The sequence below is a fragment of the Mobula hypostoma genome, chromosome 5 (assembly GCF_963921235.1).
Source record: "Mobula hypostoma chromosome 5, sMobHyp1.1, whole genome shotgun sequence".
NCBI classification, from domain to species: domain Eukaryota; kingdom Metazoa; phylum Chordata; class Chondrichthyes; order Myliobatiformes; family Myliobatidae; genus Mobula; species Mobula hypostoma.
In genome coordinates, this window is record NC_086101.1 from 115,997,542 (window position 1) to 116,024,034 (window position 26,493).

Genomic DNA, 26,493 nt, shown 5'->3' on the forward strand with positions numbered 1-26,493 from the left:
CTTAGCTAATTCACGTCTCATAACTTCAAAGTTACCCCTCTTTAAGTTCAGAACCTTTGTTTCTGAATTAACTATGTCACTCTCCATATTAATGAAGAATTCCACCATATTATGGTCACTCTTACCCAAGGGGCCTCTCACGACAAGATCGCTAATTAACCCTTCCTCATTGCTCAAAACCCAGTCCAGAATAGCCTCACACTTTCTGCAATACCTTCAAGTTAGACATTTTTTACAAAAATATTTAAGTAATTTTCCTTACATATTGGAGGCTGACCTGTTAGATACTAATATGAGTATGAATCCTTCGATCAAGGGTTCTATTGGAAGAATTTATAATTTATTATTACGATGGGATAAGCGTCCTTTATCTAAGATTAAACAGGATTGGGAAAAGGAACTTAATTTGATTTTTATGACGGAGGATTTGATGCGGATTTTGAAGTTAGTTAACTCTTCTTCAATTTGTGCTAGCCACTCATTGATTCAATTTAAAATTGTACATCGTTATCATTTGACGAAGGAGAGCTTTCTAAAATCTTTACTAATGTTGATAGTCATTGTGATAGATGTAAAACTGAGATAGCTACACTGACACATATGTTTTGATCTTATTCTATATTGGAACAGTGCTGGAAGCTGGTTTTTTCAACAATCTCTAAAGCACTTAAAATTAATCTATAACCTAATAAATTAACTGTGCTTCTTGGAATAATTCCTCAAAATATTCATGGTATTTCTGTGTCTGACCAACATGTTATTGCATTTGTTACATTGATAGCTAGGAGGGCCATTTTGTTGAAGTGGAAGGATGGATCAGCTCCCACTTCGTCACAATGGTTCTCTTAAGTGATGCTATGTCTTAGTTTGGAGAAAATTAGAAGTCGAACCTTTGAACCTTTATTTCATTTTGAGAAAGGATGGGGCTCATGAGCTAATTGATAGAATTTTTCCACGATCTAATTGTAAATTTTTGAGTATATTTTCTTTTCTTGCTGGCGGTTTGATGTTTATTTTTAGAAGCTTTTTGTATGACGCATGACTCCGGGGTTGTACACCTAATGGGTTCTTTTTTTTTCTCACTTTTCTGCTTAGTAGGTTTTTTTTTGTTATCACAAAATTTTTTTTCAATCTTTAAGATAATGTCTTTTTTGAGACATTGTAAGTGTTGTTACTTCAATGTACTTGTTATTCTTTTGTATAATATAACAATAAAAAGATTTGAAAAGAAAAAAAAACTAACCCCTCACATCTCCTCTGTACCTACTTCCAAGCACCTTAAAACTGTTCCCTTTTGTGCTAGCCATTTCAGCCCGGGAAAAAGCCTCTGACTATCCACATGATCAATGCCTCTCATCACCTTATACACCCCTATCAGATCACCTCTCATCCTATGTCGCTCCAAGGAGAAAAGGCCGAGATCACTCAACCTATTCTCATAAGGCATGGTCCCCAATCCAGGCAACATCCTTGTAACTCTCCTCTGCACCCTTTCTATGGTTTCCTCGTCCTTCCTGTAGTGAGGTGACCAGAACTGAGCACAGTACTCCAAGTGAGGTCTGACCAGGGTCCTATATAGCTGCAACATTACCTCCCAGCTCCTAAACTCAATCCCATGATTGATGAAGGCCAATACACTGTATGCCTTCTTAACCACAGAGTCAACCTGCGTAGCAGCTTTGAGAGACCTATAGACTCGGATCCCTAGATCCCTCTGATCCTCCACACTGCCAAAAGCCTTACCATTAATACTACATTCTACCATCATATTTGACCTAAAATAAACCACTTCACATTTATCTGGGTTGAACTCCATCTGCCACTTCTCAGCCCAGTTTTACATTCTATCAATGTCCCACTGTAACCTCTGACAGCCCTCCACAGTATCTACAACGCCATCAATCTTTGTGTCATCAGCAAATTTACTAACCCATCCCTCCACTTCCTCATCCTGGTCATTTATAAAAATCACAAAGAGTAGGGGTCCCAGAACAGATCCCTGAGGCACACCACTGGTCACTGACCTCCATGCAGAATATGACCCAACTAAAACCTTCTGTGGGCAAGCCAGTTCTGGATCCACAAAGCAATGTCCCCTTACTTTCTCAATAAGCCTTGCATGGGGTATCTTATCAAATGTCTTGCTGAAATCCATATCCACTACATCTACTGCTTTACCTTCATCAGTGTGTTTAGTTACATCCTCAAAAAATTCAATCAGACTCATAAGGCACGATCTGCCTTTGACAAAGCCATGCTGACTATTCCCAATCATATTATGCCTCTCCAAATGTTTATAAATCCTGCCTCTCAGGATCTTCTCCAACAACTTACCAACCACTGAAGTAAGGCTCACTGGTATATAATTTCCTGGACTATCCCTACTCCCCTTCTTGAATAATGGAACAACATCCACAACCCTCCAATCCTCTGGAACCTCTCCCCTCTTCATTGATGATGCAAAGATCATCACCAGAGGCTCAGCAATCTCCTCCCTCTCTTCCCACAGTATCCTGGGGTACATCTCGTCAGGTCCCGGTGACTTATCCAACTTGATGCTTTCCAAAAGCTCCAGCACATCCTCTTTCTTAATATTTACATGCTCAAGCTTTTCAGTCCGCTCTAAGTCATCCCTACAATCGCCAAGATTCTTTTGCATAGTGGATACTGAAGCAAAGTATTCATTAAGTACCTCTGCCATCTCCTCCGGTTCCATACAGACTTTTCTACTCTCACACTTGATTGGTCCTATTCTCTCACATCTTATCCTCTTGTTCTTTACATACTTGTAGAATGCCTTGGGTTTTCCTTAATCCTGTCTGCCAAGGCCTTCTCATGGCCCCTTCTGGCTCTCCTAATTTCATCCTAAAGCTCCTTCCTGCTCACCTTATAATCTTCTAGATCTCGATCATTACCTAGTTTTTTGAACCTTTTGTGAGCTTTTCTTTTCTTCTTGACTAGATTTACAACAGCCTTTGTACAACACTGTTCCTGTACCCTACCATCCTTTCCCTGTCTAATTGGAATGTATATGCAGAACTCCACACAAATATCCCCCTAACATTTGCCACATTTCTTCCGTACGTTTCCCTGAGAACACCTGTTCCCAATTTATGCTTCGAAGTTCCTGCCTGATAGCCTCATATTTCCCCTTACTCCAATTAAACGCTTTTCTAACATGTCTGTTCCTATCCCTCTCCAATGCTATGGTAAAGGAGATAGAATTGTGATCAACTATCTCCAGAATGCTCTCCCACTGAGAGATCTGACACCTGACCAGATTCATTCCCAATACCAGATCAAGTGCAGCCTCTCCTTTTGTAGGCATATCTCTATATTGGGTCAAGAAACCTTCCTGAACACACCTAACAAACTCCACCCCATCTAAACCCCTTGTTCTAGGGAGATGTCAATCGATATTTGGGAAATTAAAATCTCCCACCACAACAACCCTGTTATTATTACATCTTTCCAGAATCTGTCTCCCTATCTGCTCCTCAATGTCCCTGTTATTATTGGGTAGTCTATAAAAACACCCAGTAGAGTTATTGACCCCTTCCTGTTCCTAACTTCCACCCACAGAGACTCCGTAGACAACCCCTCCATGACTTCCTCCTTTTCTGCAGCCGTGACACTATCTCTGATCAACAATGCCATGCCCCCAACTCTTTTGCCTCCCTCCCTGTCCTTCCTGAAACATCTAAAGCCTGGCACTCGAATTAACTGTTCCTGCCCCTGATCCATCCAGGCATCATAGCTCCAAGTACTGATCCACGCTCTAAGCTCATCCGCTTTGTTCACAATACTCCTCGCATTAAAATAGATGCATCTCAAACCATCAGACTGAGCGCGTACCTTTTCTATCACCTGCCTATCCTCCCTCTTGCACTAACTCCAAGCTTTCTCTATTTGTGAGCCAACCACCTCTTCTTCCATCTCTTCAGTTCAGTTCCCACCCCTCAGCAATTCTAGTTTAAACTCTCCCCAAAAGCCTTTGCAAACCGCCCGGCCAGGATATTGGTCCTCCTGGGATTCAAATGCAACCCTCCTTTTTGCACAGGTCACACCTGCCCCAAAAGAGGTCCCAGTGACCTCTGAATCTGAATCCCTGCCCCCTGCTCCAATCCTTCAGCCACCCACCTCACTCTATTCCTATATTCACTGTCACATGGCACAGGTAGTAATCCCAAGATTACTATTTTTGTGGTCCTGCTTCTCAACTTCCTTCCTAATTCCCTGTAGTCTGTTTTCAGGACCTCCTCCCTTTTCCTACCTATGTCATTGGTACCAATATGTACCACAACCTCTGGCTGTTCTTCCCACTTCAGGATATCATGGACGTCCTATTACCACTGCCATCCTCTTCCTTTCCCTACCCTTCTGAGCCACAGGGCCAGACTCTGTGCCAGAGGCACGGCCACTGTGGGGGCCCCCCCAACAGTACTCAAGCAGGAGTACTTATTGTTAAGGAGGACAGCCACTGGGGTACTCTCTAGTACCTGCTTCTTGCCCTTCCCTCTCCTGACTGTTACCCACTTATCTGTCTCCCGAGGCCCCGGTGTGACTATCTGCCTATAGCTCCTCTCTATCACCTCCTCACTCTCCCTGACCAGACGAAGGTCATCGAGCTGCATCTCCAGTTCCCTAACACGGTCCCTAAGGAGCTGCAGCTCGACGCACTTGGCACAGATGTGGCCGTCCGGGAGGCTGGGACTCTCCAAGGCTTCCCACCTCGGACACCGAGCACAGAAAACCGGCTTCACACACGTACTTCCTGTCTGTATTCTAACAGGCAACCTACCTTGTCTCGACCCGTTATCGCCGAAACCCCGCTGAGCCAAAGCCCTCCTACTCTGTCTCTCTCTACTTGAGTGCCCGCTCGGTAAAGCCGTCTCCTTTTAAACTCTTCTCGCTGTTCTAACTGGCTGACATCCATGTGCTTGCGCAGTCGTGCCTCGATCAAACCGCTGAAGAAACAACCGTTTTCTTTTAAACTTCTCCTGCGCAGTAGCCCCCTCCCCCCATACCAGATGGTGATGTAACCAGTCAGAATGCTCTCTACAGTACATCTGTAGAAATTTGGATGTGTTTTTGGAGACGTACCAAATCCTGTCAAACTTTTAAAGAAATATAGCCACTTTCTAAAATCCTCATGCACTCTACTTTCAAATCTGCTTCCACCCCCACACCTGGTAGTACATTGCATGCACCAATTACCATCTGTATAAAACACCTGCCCCACACAACTCCTTTAAAATTGAAATCATCGAGGCGGGCAAGTGAATGTTCGGTGCTACAATCCAGCCTCTCCCTCGCTGCCCTCGGGGGAGAATGTCTGCATATGACAGTCTCTTTCTCCTTATTGCTCGCTGCCCCTGAGGGAGGGTTCTTGTGTTTGAATGGTCCCTCTCTCCCACCCCTTCTCCCTCTCTCTTCCCCTCTCCCTCCTCCCTCGATTCGTCGATTGTGGACTCTAATTCACTGTTATAATGTGTTCTAGTTACATAAGAACATAAGAAATAGGAGCAGGAGCAGGCCACCTGGCCCATCGAGCCTGCCCCGCCATTCAATAAGATCATAGCTGATCTGTCTGTAAACTCAGCTCCATCAGCCTTTTCCACATAACCCTTAATTCCCTCACTATGTAAAAGCCTGTCTAACTGTTTCATAAATATATTTAGTGAGGAAGCCTCAACTGCTTCCCTGGGCAAAGAATTCCACAGATTCACCAGTCTCTGAAAAAAACAGTTTCTCATCATCTCCATCCTAAATCTTCTCCCCTGAATCTTGAGGCAATGTCCCCTAGTTCTAGTCTCAACCTACCAATGGAAACAATTTTCCTACTATCTTATCTATCCTTTTCAAAGTTCTGTATGTTTCTATAAGATCCCCTCTCATTCTTCTGAACTCCAGAGAGTATAGTCCCAGGCAACTCAATCTCTCCTCATAGGTTAACCCCTTCATCCCTGGAATCAACCTGGTGAACCTCCTCTGCACTGCCTCCAAAGCCAGTATATCCTTCCTCAAGTATGGAGACCAGAACTGCACACAGTACTCCAGGTGCGGCCTCACCAGTACCCTGTATAGTTGCAGTATGACCTCCCTGCTCTTGAATTCAATCCCTCTAGCAATGAAGGCCAAAATCCTGTTTGCCTTCTTAATAACCTGTTGTACCTGCAAGCCAACTTTTTGTGATTCATGCACAAGCACTCCCAAGTCCCTCTGCACAACAGCATGATGCAATCTTTCAGCATTTAAATAATAATCTGCTCTTCTATTACTCCTTCCAAAGTGGATGATCTCGCATTTACCAACGTTGTATTCCATCTGCCAGACCTTGGCCCACTCACTTAACCCATCTATATCCCTCTGCAGACTGTCCACATCCTCTGTACAATTTGCTTTTCCACTCAGTTTAGTGTCATCAGCAAATTTTGCTGTGCTACACTCAGTCCCCTCTTCCAAATCATCAATGTAAATGGTAAACAGCTGCGGGCCCAGAACTGACCCCTGCGGCACCCCACTCACCACAGACTGCCAACTGGAGAAACACCCATTTATACCAACTCTCTGCCTTCTATCGGTTAACCAATCCACTATCCATGCCAATACACTTCCTCCGACTCCATGCATCCATATCTTATTTATAAGTCTCTTGTGCGGTACCTTATCGAACACCTTCTGGAAGTCCAAGTATACGACATCCACCTGTTCCCCTCTATCCACTGCACTCATTATGTCCTCAAAGAAAATTTGTCAAACAGGACCTGCCCTTTCTGAATTCCTGCTGCGTCTGTCTAATGGAACCACTCCTTTCTAAATGTTTCGTTATTTCTTCCTTAATGACAACTTCAAGCATTTTCCCGACTACAGATGTTAAGCTAACTGGCCTATAATTGCCCATCTTTTGCCTACATCCTTTTTTAAAAAGTGGCGTGACATTTGCTGTCTTCCAATCTGCCAGGACCTGCCCAGAGTCTAGAGAGTTTTGATAAATGATTACCAACGCGTCTACTATAACCTTCGCCAATTCCTTCAGCACTCTGGGATGCATCCCATCAGGACCAGGGGACTTATCTACCTTCTGGCCCTCTAGTTTGCTCATCACTATCTCATTAGTGACAGTGATTTTATCAAGGTCCTCATCTCCCATTTCCTCCCTAACATCCTCCTTTGGCATATTAGACGTGTCCTCCACCATGGAGACCGACACAAAATAGTCCTTCAATGCCTCAGCCATTTCCTTATCACCCAATGTCAATTTCCCCTTCGCGTCTTCCAAGGGATAAGTTTTTTCTGGTCTCTCTTTTTTTGCTGCTAGTTTGGGCGATTTTGGATTGGGGTAGCCCAAGGATACTGAATGGTAAGCTGAACTGAAATATGCTTTTTGATTATGTGTTTTATATCCTGCATTTTGCCCGTTTCTTTTGCATGATTTTTTTTGTGCCTGAGGGTAGAGGGTGTTTGATATTTTTCTTTGAGCGGGTTTCATGATTTTCTTTGTTTCATGACTGTCTGTGGGAAGGTGAATCTCAGGGTTGTATACCGCATAGTACATACTTTGATAATAAATGTACTTTGAATCCTGAGCCCTCTCACCTTCAAGCTATGCCCTCTGGTGTTCCAAATTTCCACCCTATCGATGCCACTCATAATTTAAGAAAGAAAGGAAAATGAGATTTACTTATCACTTATGCATCAAAACACAGACACTTGCATGACCAATGTAGTCCAAATATGTGCTGGAGGCAGCCAGCAAATAATGCCACACTTTCAACGCCAACATATCATGCCCAGAAGTTATTATCGTTAACCTGTACGTCTTGTAATGTGGGAGGAAACCAGAGCACCTGCAGGAAACCCACATGGTCACAGGAGGAACGTACAAACTCCTTGCAGACAGCAGTGGGAATCGAACTCTTAATTCTACAGCTGGCTTACTCAGCCTAACCCATATGTCTTGAGAGGCAACTGAATCACCTGGCATTCTTCTGACATTTATCAAATTCCTCTAGTATCCCATTCTCTGCGATGGACTGTCTCCTAGTGTTATAGAGTACGACAGCACAGAAACAGGCCCATCTAGTCTGAGCCAAAATGTTATTCTGCCCTGTTCCATCGACCTGCACTCAGACCATGGCCCTCCATATGCCTCCCAATCCACGTACTTATCCAACCTTCTCTTAAAAGTTCACAGCAAACCCACATCCACCATGTCCGGTGGCAGCTTGTTCCACACTCTTAGTTAACGAGTTAAAAAGTTAACTCTTAGTTAACCCTCTTAGTTAAAAAGTTCCCGCTTATGTTCACTTTAAACATATCAATTTTCACCCTTAATGCTTAACCCATGACCTCTCGTTCAACTCTCACCCCACCTGAGAGGAGAAAAGCCCGCTTGGATTCACCTTTTCTATACCCAATTTAATTTTGTATGCCTCTGTAAGATCTCCTCTCAACTGCTCCAGGGTATAAATTCCTAAGCTATTCAACCTATCCCTGTAACTCAGGGTCTCAAGTCCCAGCAACATAGTTGTAAATGTTCTCTACACTCTTTCAGGCTTATTGATATCTTTCCTGTACATAGGAGATCAGAGCTGCGCACAAGCCTGAGCCCCTCACTCACCTCAGTATGGCTGACCATATCCTCAGTCCGTCGTCCTTGTAGTAGTAACCCTCTAGGTCGGCCACACCACGGAGCTCCAGGGCGTCCGGGAGACACAGCGACTGGTAGGTTATGGCCAAGAACTCCCGCTGAGACAGCAAGAGGCGTCCCTTGGTTCCGATGGCGAGCAACTTCAGAGAAAATTAGAGAGCAGAAAGGGGGCAGTGAAAGTCTCTGGGGTGCGCCCATTTGGGGTTGGAGGTGAGCAGAGGTCCCTCCAACCCAATACAGAGAAAACCCAAAGAGCCAACTCCACCACTGGCCTCGGGCCAACTGTCTCAGCCCAACTACACTCTTCATGATCTCAACATCACGAACACCGGACCCATCCTTAACTCCACAACACCCCCCCCCCCCCAGGACAAGGAGTGATTCCTTCAGCCAGATGGTGGTGAACCTGTGGAATTTATTACCATGGAGGGCTGTGGAGGCCAAGTCATTGGGTATATTTAAGGCAGAGGCTGATAGGTTCTTAATTGGGACGGGAGAATGGGATTGAAAAAAATCAGCCAGGATTGAAAGTCGGAGCAGAGATTCAATGGGCTGAATGGCCTAATGCTTTCCTATATTTTATAGTCTATGGTCATATGTGACAATAATAAACCTATATACTAATTTGGTATTCCTATTGGATTATTATTGTCTCTCGCATACTGCTCATACAGATCAGATCATTGCACAGAGAACTGTGGGGTGGGGAGGGTAGGATAAGGAGTACAGAGCATGGATAAGGATTGTGTGGCAGGCTCACCTTGCTCATGATCCCTCCTTCACCGATCAGGTCCTGCCTGGCCTGTGTGTTGACGTGCATCGTGTACTTGGTGTGCGGGAGTAGGAGCTGAAAGACGAGAACACACCAGTCACATTGGTGGGAGTTGCAACAGGGCAAGGGTTAAGATAATGATGTCCAGGCAAGGACAGTTTCCAGACAGAGTGCAGGCAATCCAGGCAGGCATGGTCTTTGAAGGGCATCGCTTCCCTTTGCACAGCAGTGGACCAGAGCCTTCTTGCATACTGAGACAAAAGTGCAAATGAAGGATTCGATGAGGGGCAACTATTGGTCAGTTACTTCACTAATTTTGAAGTATGATTCGCCTTTAATGCGGCGATTCTTTACCTACTTACTGTCCATTATGCCACTGGCATTTAGAGCAACAATGAAGTTGTCCATTTCTGGTGGCGTTCAGGGCTTCCTGCATGATATCAGCAGCCTCCACCCAGTTTTCACCACTGTCAGTCACACAAGTCCCAGTTGGAGACTCAGGAATACCGTCGCACTCTGATGTAGAAGGATTCTTCATTGCTGTTTCCGTAACAGATTTGTTTTACCAGTCTGGGTTGTTAGCTCTCAGCTGAACCCCCGAACCTGGAAGACCGGTGGACCGCTTTTAGACTGGCCTCTACCCTTTGACCCAAAGCACAATGTCCTGGCTCCAACCAACATCGCTCTCTGGGTCACTGAGGCACGCAAGCCTCCAAACCCAACGCCAAGGTTGTGGTCCTCTTGAAGGAACATGAGATTCTGTTGGCTATTAATATGTGTATTGTCAAAGTTCAAAGTAAATTTATTATCAAAGTACATACATGTCACCATATACAAACCTAAGGTTTGTTTTCTTGTGGGCATACTCAGTAAATCCAAGGACTAATGAAAGACCACACCCAACAGGACAAACAACCAGTGTGCAAAAGACAACAAACTACAAATACAAAAATAAATAAATAACAATTAGTAAATAAGCAATAAATATTTAGAACACGAGATGAAAAATCCTTGAAAATGAGTCCATAGGTTGTGGGAATATTTCAATGAAGGGGCAAGTGAAGTTGAGAGAAGTTATCCCCTTTGGTTTAAAAGCCTGATAGTTGAGTGGTAAAAACTGTTCCTGAGCCTAGTGCTGTGAGTCCTGAGGCTCCTGTACCTTGGTGATTGTTCACGCAAATAAGGATTTTGAACATACATAAGTACCAGTTGGTCAGCGTTAGTATCCAACCAGTCTATTCTGTATTAAAATGACGTTCCTTTATGGCAGGAGAATAAGATTGAGAGGGATAATAAATCTGCCATGTTTGAATGGCAGAGCAGACTCGATGGGCTGAAGAGTCTAATTCTGCTCCTATGCCTTATGAAGTTATGTGTTCAGGCTTTAGAACAATGTGGTGACGGGGCCAAGCTGTTCTCCTTGTCCACAAGTAAATAAAGTATGGTTGAGAAACAAGTTTTCAGAGCCCAGTTAATCAGAGACAGCAATGGAACACTGATCAGACAAGGAAAAAGGACAAAGGGAAGGAGAAGGAGAAGGCCCTCTGCACTGTATCCTCATCGGCAGACCTCAGCCACCAAGGACTGGTAACAACATCTCCTCCTGGCTGACCATCCAGGTGTATTGTACATCTAGGTCAGGAGTTCCCAACCTTTTTTATGCTGTGGACCCCTACCATTCACCGAGGGGTCCCTGGACCCTCAGGTCGGGAACCCCTGCGTCTAGGTCAAGTGCTAATGTCCTGCTCTAAACACGTGCACGTACCATCTAGTAAAAGGGGAGGGGGTGGAATAAGCTGCAGAAAGTTGTAAACTCAGTCAGCTCCATCATGGCCACTAGCCTCTGTACTATCCAGGACATCTTCAGGGAGCGGTACCTCAAAAAGGCTGTGTCCATTATTAAAGGACTCCCAGCACCCAGGACATGCCCTCTTCTCATTGCTACTATCAGGAAGGAGGTACATGAGCCAGAAGGCACACACTCAGTGATTCAGGAACAGCTGCTTCCCCTCTGCCATCCGATTTCTGAATGGATATTGAACCCATGAACACTAACTCATTACTTTTTTATTTCTATTTTTGCACTACTTATGTTTTATATATGCCGCAAAGTTAACAGATTTCATGACATACGCCAGTGATATTAAACCTGCTTCTGGTTCTAGTTGGGTGGCTAAGCACAACTCCAAAGTCACAAACAAGTTTGCTGATGACACCACAGTTGTCGGAGTCACAGGTGGGGATGAGTCAGCATACAGGAGCAGACAGTTTATCTGGTAGACACAACAACAACGTCTCGCTCAGCGTCAGTAAAACTAAAGAGTTGATTGTTAACTTCAGGAAGGGGAAGGAGGACAAACATACACCAGCCTACACTGTGCAAAATCATTGAGGAGTGAGTCAACAGCTTTAAATTCCTGGGAGTTCACAAACTGGGTGACCTGTCCCAGGCCAAGCATATAGATGCAATCACAGTACAACAGCATCTTTATTTCCTTACAAGGTTAAGAAAGTTCGGCTTGTCACCAAACACTCTATCAAACAAATACAGATGTACTGTTGGAAGTATCCTGTCTGGTTGCATAGTGGTCTGGTTCTTCATCATCATTCTGTGCCGTGTAGTATGACGTGGACGATCATGGTCTTTCCATGACCATGACTGTTCTCTGCAATTTTTTCTACACAAGTGACTTGCCATTGCCTTCTTCTGGGCAGTGTCTTTACAAGATGGGTGACCCCAGCCATTACCAATATTCTTCAGAGATTGTCTGCCTGGTGTCAGTGGTCACATAACCAGGATTTGTGATATGCACCAGCTGCTCATACGACCATCCACCACCTGCTCCCATGGATTCACATCACCCTGATCAGGGTGGGATGGGGGGGGGGCGCTAAGCAGGTGCTACACCTTGCCCAAGGGTGACCTATAGGCTAGCAGAGGGAAGAAGCACCTTACACCTCCTTTGGAGCGAGACATATCTCCATCTCACCAACCATTGATGTTTAAAGGCAATTGGACAGGTATATGGATATGAAAGGCTTGGACTTCTTCCCCTCCACCATTAAATTTTTCAATGGACAATTAATCAACTGTGAACACTAATTTTGTGCCCTTTTTGCACAAATTGGTTAATTTAATTTTATAGATCTACAGTACTGTGCAAATGTATATACAGTAGCTAGGGTGCCTAAGACTTTTCCATAGTCCTGTATTTGTCAACATGGAGCGAAGAGTGAGTCTGTAAATCTGGCGAGAGCAAAGGATGTTGGGAACGAGGAGGGTGGAGCACCGCAGGAGGGGTGCGGGACGGGCGGCAGAGAAGGAATGCTGGGGCAGTGCATGGGTGCAGACCCTCCCAGCCCTGAAGCATAAGGCAAGGTCATCTGATTCCAACAACTGGTTTAATGATCTTTATAGAATGTCTCTCCTGTGCTTACCGCTCCCTCCCCTCACTCTTACACCTTTCCCAACCATGGTTCCTCTTTCCCTGCCCCCCCTCCCAATCTCCGTCCAAAATAGAGACCCATGTCTGATTCAGGTTTATCATCATTCACAGAAGTCATGAAATTTGAATTTTTTTGCAGCTGCAGTACAGTGCAATGCATAAAATTACTACAGTACTATGCAAAAGTCTTAGTCACCCGAGCTCTATATATATGTATATATGTCTGAGGCTTTTACATAGTACTGTACATACGTAATTAAATTAAATTAAACAATAATACAACAAAATGATACAATTATAGATATATTATTGTAAGTTGTAGTGTTTTATATATTGCAGGCGCAAATCAGATTTCACAACATATGTAAGTGATATTAAAGCTGATTCTGATTGTGACGTTGGTCTGAAAGACCGGTTCCCATATATCTAGGCTGGCATGCACCAGTTGGACTCCAGTACCTTGTATATCGGATGCACAGATGGCAGCTGCCTGATTGTGGCCACACAGAAAGTCTCGGCAAGAAGGTGGGTGTTCAGGAGGTGAGAGATTAGATTGCTGTATTGGAAGTCCGCAGTCCTCACCCACATCTTGGCCAGCAGCCAGTCCAGCTCAGTGTCCGAGGGCAGGAAGATGGGATTGTCCACTCCTGGTGTCTGCTTCAACTGTAGGCAACAAGGAAGACCACTGTTGCTTCACCGTCCAAGCAACAACAAAGTTCCAAATAAATTTATTATCAAAGTACATATATGTCACCATATACAACCCAGAGATTCACCTCCTTGTGGGGGTAATCAATAAATCCATAACAGAATAAATGAAAGCCCGCACCAACTTGGACACTCAACCAGAGTGCAAAAGACACAAACTGAAAAAATACAAAAGAAGAAATAATAATAAGTAAATAAATAAATAAATAAATAAGCAATAAATATCATGAACCTGAGATGAAGGGTCCCTGAAAATGAGTCCATTGGTTGTGGGGCCATTTCAGTGATGGGGCAAGTGATATTGAGTGAAGTTATCCCCTTTAGTTCAAGAGCCTGATGGTTGAGGGGTACTAACTGTCCCTGAACCTGGTGGTGTGAGTCCTGAGGCTCTTGTACCTCCTTCCCGATGGCAGCAGCGAGAAGCAGACATGTCCCTGGGTGGTGGGGCTCCCTGATGATGGATGTTACTTTCCTACGGCAACACATCATGTAGGTGTACCTGATATTGGGGAGGCCTTTACCCGTGATGGACTGGGCCATATCCACTATTTTTTGTAGGATTTTTCATTCAAGGGCATTGGTGTTTCAGTACCAGGCACTGATGTAGCCAGTCAATGTACTCTCCACTACACATCTGTAAAAGTTTGCTAAAGTTTTAGATGTGTTGCCGAATCTCCACAAGCTCCTCAGGAAGTAGAGGCACTGCCAAGGTTTTTTGATGCAATCACCTGCCATGCAAGAAAACTTCCTAAAGTAATTCACAGGAGAATTCTTTACAAAAAACAAACAAAATTGGCACTTAACTTAAGAGAATTAAGCTTCTCTGTGTAAAACTTAGCGTCAATTTTAATTGTCCCAAACTCAGAATTCCCCAAGTTATTCCAACTGCACCAACTTCTGGCTGGATTCCCACATGGAATTTAGAACTGCTCAGGACAGGCTCTTTGTCAGGGAGAGCTATTTAATATTTCAATAACGTTTGAGTGATGTTTTATATATATAGTTTGATTAAGTATTCTCGTTTGCTTAAGTAATTAATAACAGGTTATATGTAAAAATACATATGGTGGTAGGGGCAGATACATTAGGGACATTTAAGAGACTCCTAGATAGGCACATGGATGGTAGAAAAATGGAGGGCCATGCAGGAGGGAAGCACCAGGCTGATCTTGGTTGGTACAACATTGTGGGCCAATGCCCCTGTATTGCACTCTTCTGCTCTATGCTCTATGTTGTATTAAATGAAATTAAAGTCTTCTAATTAAACTAACCTCATCAGCCCGCACATGGTCCATATCTCTCCATTCTCTGCATGTTATTTGGAAGAGTGCAGGAAAGTTTTACCAAGGTGTTGCCTGTACTCGGGGCCCCGAGTTACACCGGGAGGTTGTGTGGACTGGGACATTATTCCCTGGAGTGTAGGAGACTGAGAAGTAACCTGAGATGTTTAAGATCAGGAGGGGCATAGACAGGGTGAAAGGACATAGTTTTTTTCTTCCCTGGGAGGGGTGTCAAAAGCAGAAGGGGTTAACCAGGGGTCTTTCCCCTGAACACTGGGGACAGGGTGGAAGGGCAGTGCCGTGCAACAGGTTTTAAAGTCAGTTCACTGACCCCGTCCACCTGTCCATTCTGTGACCGGGAGGAGTCAGTGTACCACGTTTATATGGAGTGTGAGAGGTTGAGGTCCCTATTTGAATAGCTGAAAGGGGCTGCCCGTCAGGTTTTGGTTACACGTCAGCCCCTCACTCCTAATTTATTGTCATCCAGGACGGGGGTTGGGGGAGGGGTGCGGGTTGCTTGGAGGGTCTACTGGTGGGCTTGCTCCTGGCCAAGATGGCCATTCATGGGTCCAGGCAGCAGTGGACAGTCAGGCATGACTGCCTGCCCCTCTTCCGGAGGTACGTCCATACACGAGTGTCCTTGGAGAGGGAGCATGCAGTCACCAGGGGAAAGGTGGGGGATTTCCAGGAACGGTGAGCCCCCCAAGGGAAATGACTGATTTATGGACAGTAATAATTATACTTTAACTTGAATTTGTTCACTGTCTTGTAATTACTTGATGTTTGTATTTTGTGTATTTTTGTGTAAATTAACTTCTGTAGTCTTGTTAAAAAAAGGGGGGGTTTACCAGGATGCTGGCTGGATTAGAGGGTACGAGCTCTCGGCAGAGGCTGGGCAAACTTGGGTTGTTTGCTCTGGAGAGGAAGAAGCTGAGGGGAGATCTGCATTTGAGGTAAGAGGGAGTAGCTTCACAGGAGATGTGCGAGGCAAGGATTTTTACACAGAAAATGCAGCCTGGGTTGGTGGTGGAGGCAAATACAATGGAAGCTTTTAAGAGGCTCCTAAAAGAATGGGCTGAGAACGGAGGAATATTAAAATGATGTAGACAGAATGGATTAATTTAGTTACACGAGAAAATCTGCAGACGCTGGAAATCCAAAGCAACACAAACAAAATGCTGGAGGAACTCAGTAAGTCAGGCAGCATCTACAGAAATGAGTAAGCAGTCGATATTTTGGGCCGAGATCCTTCATCAGGAGTGAAAAGGAAGGGAGAAGGCACCAGTATAAAAGGGTCAGGGAGGAGAAGGAGTATAGTCAGAAGGTGATAGGGAAGACAGGTGGGTGGGAAAGGTCAAGGGCTGGAGTGGAAGGAATCTGATAGGAGAGGAGAGTGGACCGTAGGAGAAAGGGGAGGAGGAGGGAATCCAGGGGAAAATGATAGGCGGATGAGAAGAGGAAAGGAGCCAGAGTGAGGAACAGAAGAGAGGAGGGGAAAGAGAAAATGATTTTACCAAAAGAAGAAATTGATGTTCATGCCATCAGGTTGGAGGCTACCCAGACAGAACATAAGGTGGTGCTCCTCCACCCTGAGGGTGGCATCATCTTGGCACAAGAGGAGGTCATAACCTGATGTGTCAGAATGGGAATGGGAATCAGAATCAAAATGTTTGGCCAACGGGAAGTTCCGCTTTTGGCAGATGGAGCAAAGGTGCTCGACGAAGCGGTCCCCCAATTTATGATGGGTTTCGCCAACGTAGAGGAGGCTGCATCGGGATCACCAGACACAATAGACAACCCCAGCAGATTTGCAGGTAAAGTATTGCCTCAGCTGGAGGGACTGTTCGGGGCTCTGAATGGAGGTGAGGGAGGAGGTGTGTGGTTAGATGTAGCACTTGGGCTGATTACAGGGGTAAGTCTTTCCAGTTTAATTAGCTTGGCTGAGGGGTCTGTTCCTGTGCTCTACTGTTCTATGTTCGGTGTTGTAGACGAGCACTCTCAGGAGCTTGCAGGAGGTTGCTGAGTCAGGGAGGGGAGGTTACAGGTCTCTCACCTGAATAGCGAGGGGCATCATGCGGTTCTTTCGGTCCAGGTGAAGGAGACAGATAGGTGCTGCCAGGCACTGCTGTTCCCCATTGATGATGTTAGCATCAAGGCCATCCAGCATCTTCCAGTCAACGATGAAGACCTTGCCATCCTGTGCAGGGTAACAACAGGATTGGTTCAGACCTTGGCCAGTAACACACTCAGGTAACACCAAACCTCTTTCCTCTCCCCTACATGAGAGATGGGGACAATTCATCCCCTTCATTCTTGGCCTGCCATTCATACAGCCATATATCATGAAAGTAAGCTCTTCAGCCCATCCATCCACATTGACCAAGAAGCTCATCAAGTCCATATTGACCAAGGAGACCATCTGGTCCACGTTGACGAAGGAGACCATCTGGTCCACGTTGACGAAGGAGACCATCTGGTCCACGTTAACCAAAGAGACCATCTGGTCCACGTTGACCAAGGAGACCGTCTGGTCCGCGTTGATCAAGGAGAGTACTGGGTCCATGTTGACCAAGGAGCCCAGCTAAACTGGTTATGCGTGGACCATAAAACTCTTAAATGTTTTCCTATCCATGTGCCTGTCCACGTGTCTTTTAAATTGTTATTAAACCTTCCTCAGTCACTTCATCTGGCAGCTCGTTCCACAAATCCACTATCCTCTGATTTTCCCAATCTACCTGCATATTGAAATCCCCCATGACGATTGTAACATTCCCCTTATGACAAGCATATTCTATCCCCCACTGTAATTTGTAGCCTTCATCTTTGTTACTGTTTGGAGGTGTGTATAACTCCCATCAGGGTCTTTTTACCCTTGCAGTTTCTTAGCTCGACCCACAACGATTTTCTGTCTTCCTATCCAATGTCACCTCTTTCTAAGGATTTAATTTCACTTTTTACCAACGGAGCATCCCTAGCCCCTCTGCCTACCTGCCTGTCATTTCAAAACTGTACCTATGAATTACCTTAACCTCCTGTTGGAGCGTGGAGCTGCCCAGGGAGTACTGCACCATGGCGTCCGTCACAGGGAAATTGTCTGGGATCTTACTGCACTTCCGAATCATCACTGGGTTGCAGCCATTCAGGAACTGGTACCCAAAAAACCAGTCCTCCTTCCAGTGGTCCTTAACATGTACTGCCGGAGAAAAGTACACCAGATAAAGTCAAAGGTTCTGGCGAGTAAACAGGGAGCCATCTTTTTCCAAGTGCAGAAATGTCTAATACCAGAGAGCATGTACTGAAGGTGAGAGGGGTAGGTTCAAAGGGGATGTAAGTGGTAGGTTTTTTTAACTCAGAGAGTGGTGGATGCCTGATACAGTGGTCGTCTTCTTTTGCCCATTACGCCGCTGGCATTTAGGGCAGCGTTGAAGCTCCTCCATCTCTGGTGGTGTCCAGGGCTTCCTCTCAGTTTTCACTACTGTCACGGGTGGAGACTCAGGAATACCGTCACACTCAGATGTAGAAGGATTCTTCATTGCTTTTTCCATAACAATTTTGTTTGACCGGTCAGGGTTGTTAGCCCTGACTTGAACACCCAAACCTAGGGAACTAGTGGACCACTCCCAGTCTGGCCTCTACCCTTTGACCTACTTGTCATGGGTGACCCTACCAACAGCCGAAGCATAAAGTCCTGACCCCAGCCAACATCGCTCTCCAGGCCGTTGAGGCACTCAAGCCTCCAAACCCTACAACAAGGTTGGGGTCCTCTTGGAGGGCCTGGTATGGGAGTAGAGGCAAATGCAGTAGATGCTTTTAAGAGACGTTTGGATAGGCACATTGATGTGAGGAAGATGGAGGGATATGGACATTGTGTACATAGGAGAAATTTGTTTTCATGGTGCTTTTTGATTTACTCTTTGAGACATCCCACCCTTCAAAAACTCATTTCAGGGAGGTAGCACCATCAATTTGCGGGAGACTCCCAGAACTTCCGGGAGAGATGGGACGTCTGCAATAGAGTAGCTCCTTAGCAGCTAGCCAGCTAGTTTGAATAACGTTAGCTATGCTAATGATCGAATGGCACCTGTTAAACTCACCCTAACATGTCTCTTACAGTCTTAACCCACCATGGGCAATAGAAAAGTCACTGTTGCAAACTGTTGCAACACTGTCATTATTTTTGACCCCTATTAGGCAGGGGTACACTTTAGTGTGGTCTGGGGTGACGTACGTTTTATATTTTCTTTTTTTGGAACACTCTGCCATGGCGTTCTCGTTCTCTCTCGTTCTCTCTCTCTCTCTCTCTCTCTCGCTGTCGTGGTCCCTCTTGCGCTCGCTCTCTCTCTCGTGCACGCGCGTTCTCTCGCTGTTGTGCTCTCTCTCGCGCTCGCTCTCGTTGGCACTCCCACTCTCGCTCTCTCTCTCTATCGCGCGTGCTCGCTCGCTCTCGTGGTCACTCTCGCGCTCGCTCGCTTTCTCTCTCAAAAAAATTGATTTCCGGGACATTTTATATAATTTGCGGGCATCAGGGAGCCACTATTAATATGCGGGAGACTCCCGGAACTTCCGGGAGAGGTGGACATCTGTCCTTTAGCTGGTTCGGCACAACATTGCAGGCCGAAAGGCCCATTCCTGGGGTGTACCTTTCTATGTTCTATCTGAAAGCACTGAGTTCCATCTGGAAAATGCTCTGTCTACCTGGGCCTTGGCAGCTCCTGTGCCTGGTCAGTGCCCTGAACTCGCAGGCCAGGGTCCTGGAGCTGGATTTCCTTCAGCACTGAAGGATATTCCGGAATCCAAGGCCCTGCCACACCCGTCTCCTTCCGCCAATGCCACACTGTGTGCCAGGGAGTGCTCCCCTGTGTCCATCTCGCGGTCCTCAGCATTGAGGTAGGCCAGTGTGCCTCGGCTGCCTGTGGGATCTTACTGACTGCTGGGTTTTGTCCAACAACCTACCATTCTGCACCTCGTTGTTTACCTGCCCTGCACCTTCTCTGCTGCTGGTACACTTCATTCCCCCTCAGTGCACTGTGTAATGAGCTGATCCGTGTGAACAGTATGATTGTAAAGCTTTTCACTCTGTCACAATCCTGAGGCCCTCCGTAGATCAGCGTTGGCCATGGACGTTGCATTCAGCTGTCTACATGATACACAGCCGAGGCAGTACGATATGAAGGCTGAGCAGCAGACACCCCCTCTGAGGAGCCCAAACGAATGGCAGAGACCGATACAGTTTGGCACCAGCGACATTGCAGGAGTTGCCAGTCAGCGTTGCGCTCACTGTGGGACTGCCTTAGGGACTCCAGCTCTGGATTTTTCCCTTGGGGTGTGTTCCAGAAGTCCTCCCCATGAGTGAGTGAAGCCACAAGGCAGCAGAGGTTTGAGATCAGATTCCTTCTCCAAGATGGCTGCCAACCACAGCTAACAAGCCCCATCTGCCTGAAGGAATTGGTTTTAAGGCTCCAGTGACTTGCCTTTATCAGTAGAAACGGCTCCACTGGACTTAGTCGCTAAGCCACGCGTGAAGGCCAGGAGCTGGACCTGGTCATCAGCGGCTGTTTGAGGGACATTTAGTAGTTAGTGGGAGCTTATCCCTACTACCTCCCTAGACTACACCAACTTTAAGGAACCATATGGCAACACCAATCCCAATACCAACACCTCAGGCCCAGCATTCCCAAAGGATATCACTGCTGCATAGATCCCAAATGTGTTGATGGAAAAATTTCATCGGTACGTCCAGTTTGATATCTTCTTCACCACAATGACCTTGGATGTCCCTTTTCCAATTGACAGTGAGGTGGCTGCCTCAAAGCTCCAGAAGACTGGGTTTGATCCAGACCACCTGCAGGTGCGTGTGTGGAGTTTGCCCCATGCTTCATGTGAAGCCCCCCACCCCACTCCTACCCGGGTACTCCAGTTCCCTCCCACATCGACCTGTGCATTATCGCCCCAGTGTAAATTGCCCCACTCGTGAATGGGCCAGGGGCAGAACGGGGGAGGAGCAGAGGGGAATGAGAAGAGAGTGAAAGGGGATCGGTGTAAATAGGTGGTTGATGGATCGCTCTCTCTCTCTCTCTCTCTCCACCTTACCTGCAATAGGACTATCTACGCTCCAGAAAATATTATCAAAATCCTCCAAGCAGCTCCAGGACTGTCTGAACATATTCACAAAACGCTTCAGGCGCAGGTTCTTCATGCTAAGGGAAAAAACACAGGCGTCAGCAAAAGGTTAACTGAGCCTCAGGTCTCTTTGGCTCTCCCACAAAAGAGCCAGTAAAGAATGCTGCTTGGAGTCTTGGGCAAATTACTTTCCCACGATGAATATTGGTTCCTACCCAAGAGTTAGAACCAGATCTACAAGGACCTGCCATCCTCTCTTTGTTCTAAATCACTGTTCCCTTTTCTGAAGCTGTAGGCCTTGGTTCTGGGTTTCCCAGCCAGGGGAGTGATCTCCCCCTCAGCTACCTTGTCAATTTTAATTATTTATTTAGCGATAAAGCACAGAGCAGCCCCTTCTGACCCTCCAAGCCACACAGCCCCAGCAACCCCGACAACTCCAATTTAACCCTAATCTCATTTACAATCACCAGGAAAGATGCAAGTAAGATTGAAAGAGGACAGAGAAAATTTACAAGGATGTTGCCAGGTCTGGAGAACCTGAGTTATATGGAAAGATTGACTAGGTTAGGACTTTATCCCTTGGAACATAGAAGATTGAGAGGAGATTTGATAGAGGTACTCAAAATTATGGGGGGTATAGATAGAGTAAATGCAAGAAGGCTTTTTCCACTGAGGTTGGGTAGGACTGCAGCTAGAGGTCATAGGTTAAGGGTGAAAGATGAAAAGTTTAAGGGGAACATGAGGGGAAACTTCTTCAGTCAGAGGGTGGTGAGAGTGTGGAACGAGCTGCCAGCACAAGTGGTGCCTGTGAGTTCAATTTCACCATTGAAGAGAAGTTTGGTTAGGTATGTGGATGGTAGGGGTATGGAGGGCTATGGTCCTGCTGCAGGTCGATGAGAGCGGGCAGTTGAAATGGTTTCGGCACAAACCAGATGGGCTGAAGGGCCTGTTTCTGTGCTGTGACCAATTAACCTAGTACCTGGTACATCTCTGGACCGTGAGAGGAAACGGGAGAAACCCTACACAGAGATTCCTTACAGTACGGTGCCGGAATCGAACTCCAATCTCCAGACTGCCCCAAGCTGTAATTAGCCTAGCACTAACCACTACACTACCATGGCACCACCGATGTATATGATGCATTGTCAATGAACCTACCTCTTCAAAATTCACCACAGAACCAAAGTCAAAATAAACGTCAATTTATTATCAAAGTATGCTTATGTCCCAATATATTTTCTTGGGAATGCCAGCAAGGGAATGAATCTCGAGGTAGTATATCATAAGTACCGCCTGTACCGTAACTATTGAAGTGGTCACTGAGAGTATGTTCATGGTCTTCTGCTGCTGTAGCCCATCCACTTCAAAGTTCGACCTGTTGTGTGTTCAGGGATGTTCCTCCGCACACACTGTTGCACCATGTGTCTTTTTTCAGTTACTGTCTCCTTCCTGTCAGCCTGAACCGGTCTGACCATTTTCCTCTGACCTCTCTCACTGACAAAGTGTTTTTGCCCACAGAACTGCCACTCACTGGATTTTTTTTTGTTTTTCTCTATAGATGGGCGACACCAGCAGAAGACCACGAACTACACTCTCTGTCCACTTTATCAGGTGCTGGAGGTATCTAATAAAGTGACCACTGCGTGTAAATTGACCACAGTGGAACAGCGTCCTGCCTAGCGTTGCCTGTGGGACACCTACGCCAGTAGAAATGAGTACTGGAAATCCCGCTGTCGTTCATCGTTAAACTTCAGGTCCATTGGGAGGTCGTCCACTGTCTCGAAGTCAATGCACCTCGGTAGATTGGGAGCTGGAGCTCTCCACCTGCAACAGAGGCAGAAACAATGTTATCTCACCAGTCAACATTGGTTGGCAACAACCTCCCAGTTATAAAGAACATAGAAGAGTGCAGCACAGGAACAGGCTATTCGGCCCACAATGTTGTGCTGAACTAGCTAAAAAGCAAATCAAAAACACCCAAACACTAATCCCTCCTACCTACACCATGTCCATATCCCTCCATCTTCCTCACATCCATGTGCCTATCCAAGCATCTCTAAAAATGTCTAATGTATTTGCCTCTACCACCATTCCAGGCCTCCGCCACTCTCTGAGTAAAAAACCTATCCCTCACGTCCCCCTTGAACCTACCCCCTCTCACCTTCAAAGCCCAAGGAAACAGATACTCTCAGTCCACCCTGTCTATGCCTCTCAGAATCTTGTAAACCTCTATCAGATCTCCCAACCCCCCCACCCCAGCTGCTGCCGCTCCAGAGAAAACAACCCAAGATTATCCATCTTCTCATGACATCAGATGCCCTCAAAACCAGGCAGCATCCTGGTAAACCTCTTCTGCACCCTCTCCAAAGCCTTCAACATCCCTCTTGTAGTTGGGGCAGGAGGGTGAACATTGGACTACACAACTTTCAGCCATAGGGAATCTTCGGTTTCCAACCAAAGGGTAGGGAGTAAGAGATTTGGGGTTCAAGTCCAGTTGTTGTTATAGTTGACCACACAAGTTGTAGGTTTGTAAAGAAGGTATCTGGCATGCTAGCGTTTAATGGATGAGATATAGAGTCAATAAATTATGTTACACACACAAAATGCTGGAGGATCTTGCCAGGTCAGGCAGCATCCATGGAAACTAACTCCATCATCCTCATTCAGGACATCTTCAAGGAGTGATGGCTCAATCAGGCGGCATTAAGGACCCCCACCACCCAGGTTGTGCCCTGTTCTCATTGCTACCATCAGGAAGGAGGTACAGAAGCCTGAAGGCTCACACCCAACGATTCAGACACAGCTTCTTACCCTCTGCCATCCGATTTCTGAATGGACACTGAACCCACGAACACTGCCACACTATTTTTTAAAATTTCTATTTTTGCATAACTAATTTAACTATTCAATATATATATTTACTGTAATTCACAGTTTTTTCTCTATCATTATGTATTGTATCGTACTGCTGCCACAAAGTCACCAGATTTCATGACATTTGCTGGTGATATTAAACCTGATTCTGATTCCGAATGTCAATGCTTTGGGCCAAGGTCCTTCTTTAGGATGGAAGGAGGTCTTAGCCCAAAGTGAAGTTATGTTACACCTTTTTAAGACTCCAGTTAGGACGCACCTGGAGTATTGTATTGAGTTCTGGTCACCCCATTACAGGAAGGATGTAATTCCATGATATAGACTTAGTGACCACTTTGTTAGATATCTCCTGTACCTAAAAAGTGACCACTGAGTGTATGCTCATGTGAGTGTGCGTGTATATATTCAGACATGCTTTTCTGCACACCACTGTTGTAACACGTCGTTACCCGAGTTACTGTCAACTTCCTGTCAGCTTGAACCAGCCTGGCCATTCTCCTCTGACCTCTCTCATTAACAAAGTGTTTTCACCCACAGAACTGCCGCTTACTAGAAGTTTTTTGTTTATCTTATCATTCTCTTTAAACTCTAGAGACTGTTGTGTGTGAAAATCCCAGGGGGTGGGCAGTTTCTGAGACGCTCAAACTAACAATTCCACAGTAAAAGTAAATTGGATCACATTCTGTCTCCATTCTGATGTTTGGTCTGAACAACAACTGAACCTCTTGACCATGTCTGCATGCTTTTATGCATTGAGTTGCTGCCACGTGATTGGCTGATTGGATGTTTGTATTAATGAGCAGATGCACGGGTGTAGCTGATAAAGTGAGTGCACCTCAGTGATAAAGTATCTGATCGTGATTCTGACATTCTCGTTTCTCAGCTTCACCCTGACACCAATTCTGCTCCCAATGCCCACCATATGTCATCGTTTCCCATGAAGAAAAACCACATTGGATACAGCTGTCTAATGATAGGCCCTCCTAGGACAACCTCCAATTGTTTCCCCATCAGCCATGATCATTCCGGAAGAAGGTGCACCAGTGAACAACATGGTCAAGGGTAATGTCCTCCCGACGGTTCACAAAACTACTGCTTTCACTTCTTTTGAACTGGTTCTGCTACTACAATCTACATTGTTGGTGGAGTGTTTCCGGGCCGATTGAGCGGTCTGGCGCTTCACTACCTCCAAGGTTGTTCAGTGAAGTTACAAGTGAAGCATGCGGCCCCGAGGCCAAGGAGCCTGGAGACGGGGTGCAAGCCCGCGATTGACTCCGTTTCACGCCAGTCACCTCGATTAAAGTGCCGAGGAAGACCGAAATCATCGACGTGAGAGCAGAGGGTGAGCGAGTACTCAGTGTCATCTGTCAGCCTCTTGCTCACTACTGCCAGAGGAAGGTGTCTGCATGTGACGCTGTCTCTCTCTCTCTCTCTCCTCATCGCGGCTCCTGGAGAAAGGTCTTTACGTTCAAATGGTCTCTGTCCCTCTTGCTCGATGCTGCTGGAGTTCTGGGTCTCGGGCGAGGTTTCATCGACACAGTTTGTGCATTGGGCTCTGTCGTTCACGTTATGATGTGTTCCTTGTTTCCTGTTGCTCTTTATTTTTCATGCTATTTTGTGCAATTTTGACTGGGGAAGCCTGCAGATAACAAACAACACAGTACTAGATTGAAGTGACCTGAATATGCCTAGACCCTTTCGATTTTGTGTTTTATATTCTGTGCTTTTCGTTAGCATTGTTTTTGCAACTTGAGTGATTTGTTTTGCATGTTGGGGTGTGGGTTTGATGTTCTTCTTTCAACAGCTTCCATGGTTTTCTTTGTTTCATGGCTGCCTGCGGGAAGACAAATCTCAGGGTTGTATACTGCATACATATTTTGATAATAAATGGACTTTGAATCTTTGATTGCATTGGGGTTTTTTGGCCGAGAGTCACCCTTCCTCTCCAGTCCTGTTGAAGGATCTCAGCCCAAACTGTTGACTATTTATTCCACTTTCTTGAAGCTGCCTGACCTGCTGAGTTCCTCCAGCATTTTGTATCTGTTGCTCCTTGGGCTCTTTGGTGCCACAAAACTCAGCCCTTCTCGCCCAGTCCCCAGCCCTCAGACTCCCCAACCTAATGGCTCCCAACTCCAACTGTCCCAATCACTGAGGTCCCCAGATCCATCCCAACCAACCCCCAAGCCCAGACTTGGCGACTCACCTAAACGGACCCCATCCCCATCACTAGCCCCAGATCAGGAATCTCGGCCATCCTGACCACCCGATGTTATGGAATTACCTGTACAGACGCTGCCTCTCCCGCAGTTCCTCCTGGCGATGGTCGTGAAAGATGGCCAACTTGTCGTCACAGAACTTCTTAGCTGTGGGGAAAAGTCATGGAATTAGAGGGGGCTCAAGTGGCTCAGGAGTTGGGATGGTTTGTACATAGAACAAGGGAATCTGCGGGAATATCGGAATGGGATCGGATTAGACACTTTGTATAGAGGACAGCAGATACCCTACGAGTGAGGGACGAACTACGATTAGAGAGAATCTTCTATACAACTTAGAGAGTCATAGAACACTACAGCACAGAAACAGGCCCTTTGGCCCATCTAATCCATACTGAACCATTAATCTGCCTAGTCCCATCGACCT

The 26,493-nt window shown here is 46.0% G+C and overlaps 1 protein-coding gene across 1 annotated transcript in view; it reads right to left on the reverse strand.

Moving 5' to 3' along the window:
• LOC134346952 (polyunsaturated fatty acid 5-lipoxygenase-like) overlaps positions 1–26,493 on the reverse strand; it is a 59,528-nt gene that overhangs the window by 17,523 nt on the left and 15,512 nt on the right. The window contains exons 3-10 of the mRNA XM_063048845.1: positions 26,135–26,216; positions 22,681–22,803; positions 20,950–21,056; positions 17,883–18,052; positions 16,913–17,056; positions 13,331–13,534; positions 9,414–9,500; positions 8,624–8,793 (exon numbers count right to left, since the gene is read on the reverse strand). Coding sequence (XP_062904915.1) covers positions 8,624–8,793; positions 9,414–9,500; positions 13,331–13,534; positions 16,913–17,056; positions 17,883–18,052; positions 20,950–21,056; positions 22,681–22,803; positions 26,135–26,216 — 1,087 coding nt within the window. The remainder of the gene's footprint in view (positions 1–8,623; positions 8,794–9,413; positions 9,501–13,330; positions 13,535–16,912; positions 17,057–17,882; positions 18,053–20,949; positions 21,057–22,680; positions 22,804–26,134; positions 26,217–26,493) is intronic.